The sequence below is a fragment of the Engraulis encrasicolus genome, chromosome 21, assembly GCF_034702125.1.
Source record: "Engraulis encrasicolus isolate BLACKSEA-1 chromosome 21, IST_EnEncr_1.0, whole genome shotgun sequence".
NCBI lineage: Eukaryota > Metazoa > Chordata > Actinopteri > Clupeiformes > Engraulidae > Engraulis > Engraulis encrasicolus.
In genome coordinates, this window is record NC_085877.1 from 4952709 (window position 1) to 4955208 (window position 2500).

Sequence of the window (2500 nt, forward strand, 5' to 3'; positions counted from 1 at the left end):
GTTCTCAACCATGGATAGCCAGTGATGACAGTACGGACGGTAATGTAACACTTAGGCCTACTTATCAAAATACAGCCATAAAGTATTCACTGTTGAAAGGGTGAAATGAGCTCATGCCTTCTAATACTGTTGTTAAGATGATGAGATGTGTGTTGTTTCAGTACATTAGGGATAATGCTTGTTTACGGAAGCATCAGTTAGCACAGACTGTACAGGTTTATCTTACAGATCCATTCGCCCACCTGAGTTGTTCTTCTACCTGATGCTTGTAGTGAAACATTTTTTCCGGTGAGGGTGAGATATAATTCATTCATCTCTCTGTGTTCCTCCAGGAGCTGCTCTGGCATAAACTCTCAGCTCCTTTCATGCCCGACGAGGAGCTTCCACAGTCTTCCTTCTCTTCTGTGACCTTTGACCTATCCGAAGAAACCACCCCGGGCACAGCTCCTCAGTTTAACCCCCTCACAGAGTTCAACCACTTTGGCTATGAGAAGTTTGACCAGGTTTGTACTGTTTGTACCTTTTTATTTCCTGCAAACATGCTCTCTCCTTTTGTCTCAGACACAGAACAACATACCATTTTTAAAAAACTTTTATTTTGAAAAAAAAAAATAAGCGCCGAAGGAAGTTTGGCAGTGAGCGTCTTGGCACTGCTCCTTCACCTGCTTTGCCTCCTCAGTGGGACGCCGTGGCCCCTTTCCTCACCTTGTCCTAGATTAGTCTGGAAATAAACGGAGGTGCCTCCTCCCGCTAGACGCCACCTGACTTCTCTCCATCACCTTCCTTGATCCTTCCCTCCCTTCCCAAACCTCCAACCCTCCCACCTCTCCCTCTGCACCTGCACTGCACTGCACTGCACACCTCTCTCTGATTCTCCTCTGCTCTCCTTTGCTCTTTTTTACTCTCCACGGCCCCGCTTCCTCTACCCTTCGCTCTTTGTGTGGGAGGCTTTCAAGTTTTTCTTTTTTCCCTTTTCCGTCCTGTGTGTGTGTGTGTGTGGGGGGGGGGTGTAGAGTGGAGGTGTTTGAAGGAAGATGTACTGAGGAGGTGAGGTGAGAGAGGTGCCTTGAGAATGGAAGGGAGGAAGGAGCGCGTCAAATGTTGCAGTGTTGATTCAACTCTATAGACAGTCAAATTTTAACTCTCTTCTAGTTGCTCCTTCTCTCCAAGTGTTTAATTGACACTGCACAAATTCTACTGTGAAGGGAGGAAGGGAGATGCAATGGCGGCTGGGTTGGTTGGTGGGTGGTGGCAGACTCCTGGGCGTTTGACTTGGAGCTTTTTTTGTGGCAGTGAACCCCATCGCTGTGCGGCTCTGAACTGAGCTGAGCTGAGCTGCATTTGGTCTCTGTGGGTCGAGCCTCCCAGGGCACCGTTTGAAGCCAAGCAAGGAAAGCACACCGGAGAGAGAAGGGAATGACATCAGTGGGCGGCAGAGAGAAGCGAGAAGTTTTTTAAACAACTGAAAGAGAAAATTGTCAGACACACACACACACACACACACACACACACACACACTACTCCTATTTTTTTTAAACCCCTTTATCCCTTGAGTGCGAGCCATATGATCACATTGAAATGCTTAATTCTAAAGCAATTTCCCCTTTTCAGTTGGCAGTGGGTGTGGATGAAGGTGACGATAAGTTGCGTGAGTGACTGCAGCTCGCGAAAGGTTATCTCAACGTTAAGAGGACCATTAACAAAAGGAGCAGTGTGTCTCGTCACACAGACAGAGAGCCGTTCGCACTGCTAAAGTTTGTTTCCCTTTTCTTTGTCATTGAGGCTTGTTATCCAAAGAATTAGTTTAGCCGTTTAGCAGTTGAGTACAGTTGTTTACAGCTAAACTCCTTGTTTCCCTTTCTTCCTTTTCTTATTCATAAGGTCAATGTTTTTTTTCTCTTTGCTGATTTTTTTCAGTCATTTTGTGCAGAAGCAGCATTCTAATCCACCCGATACTTCATAGCGTCTCCTCCTCCTCCTCCTCCTCCTCCTCCCTGCCTCCTCGCTGCCTCCTCGCTGCGTCTTCTTATCACTCCAATGGCGTCGCTGGCTGCTTTGCATAAAGCTGCCTATTACGGGCAGATGATTAAAACGCCTGCTTGGCTTCAGGTGCCTGCGCAGTTTGTCAACTGAAATGGTGTCAGGGAAAAAAACAGGCTAATCAATCAGACTGGTGGACTACCAGTGACTGCTATCATCTGCACACACTGTGTGTGTGTGTGTGTGTGTGTGTGTGTGTGTGTGTGTGTGTGTGTGTGCTGTGCGTGCATGCGCTTGTGCATGTGTGCGCCTGCATGTGTGTGTCTATGGGCGCACCCGTGTGTGTGTGTGTGTGTGTGTGTGTGTGTGTGTGTGTGTGTGTGTGTGTGTGTGTGTGTGTGTGTGTGTGTGTGTGTGTGTGTGTGTGTGTGTGTGTGTGTGTGTGTGTGTGTGTGTGTGTGTGCGTTTGTGTGTGCGTTTGTGTGTGTATGTGTGTGTGTGTGTATACGTGTGTGTATGT

General features: G+C 47.6%; 1 protein-coding gene across 1 annotated transcript in view; it reads left to right on the forward strand.

Annotated features, from left to right (window-relative positions):
* The window catches only part of kiaa0825 (KIAA0825 ortholog), a 195447-nt gene that overhangs the window by 98895 nt on the left and 94052 nt on the right, over positions 1-2500 (forward strand). The window contains exon 20 of the mRNA XM_063187627.1: positions 333-503. Within this exon, the coding sequence (XP_063043697.1) occupies positions 333-503 (171 nt within the window). The remainder of the gene's footprint in view (positions 1-332; positions 504-2500) is intronic.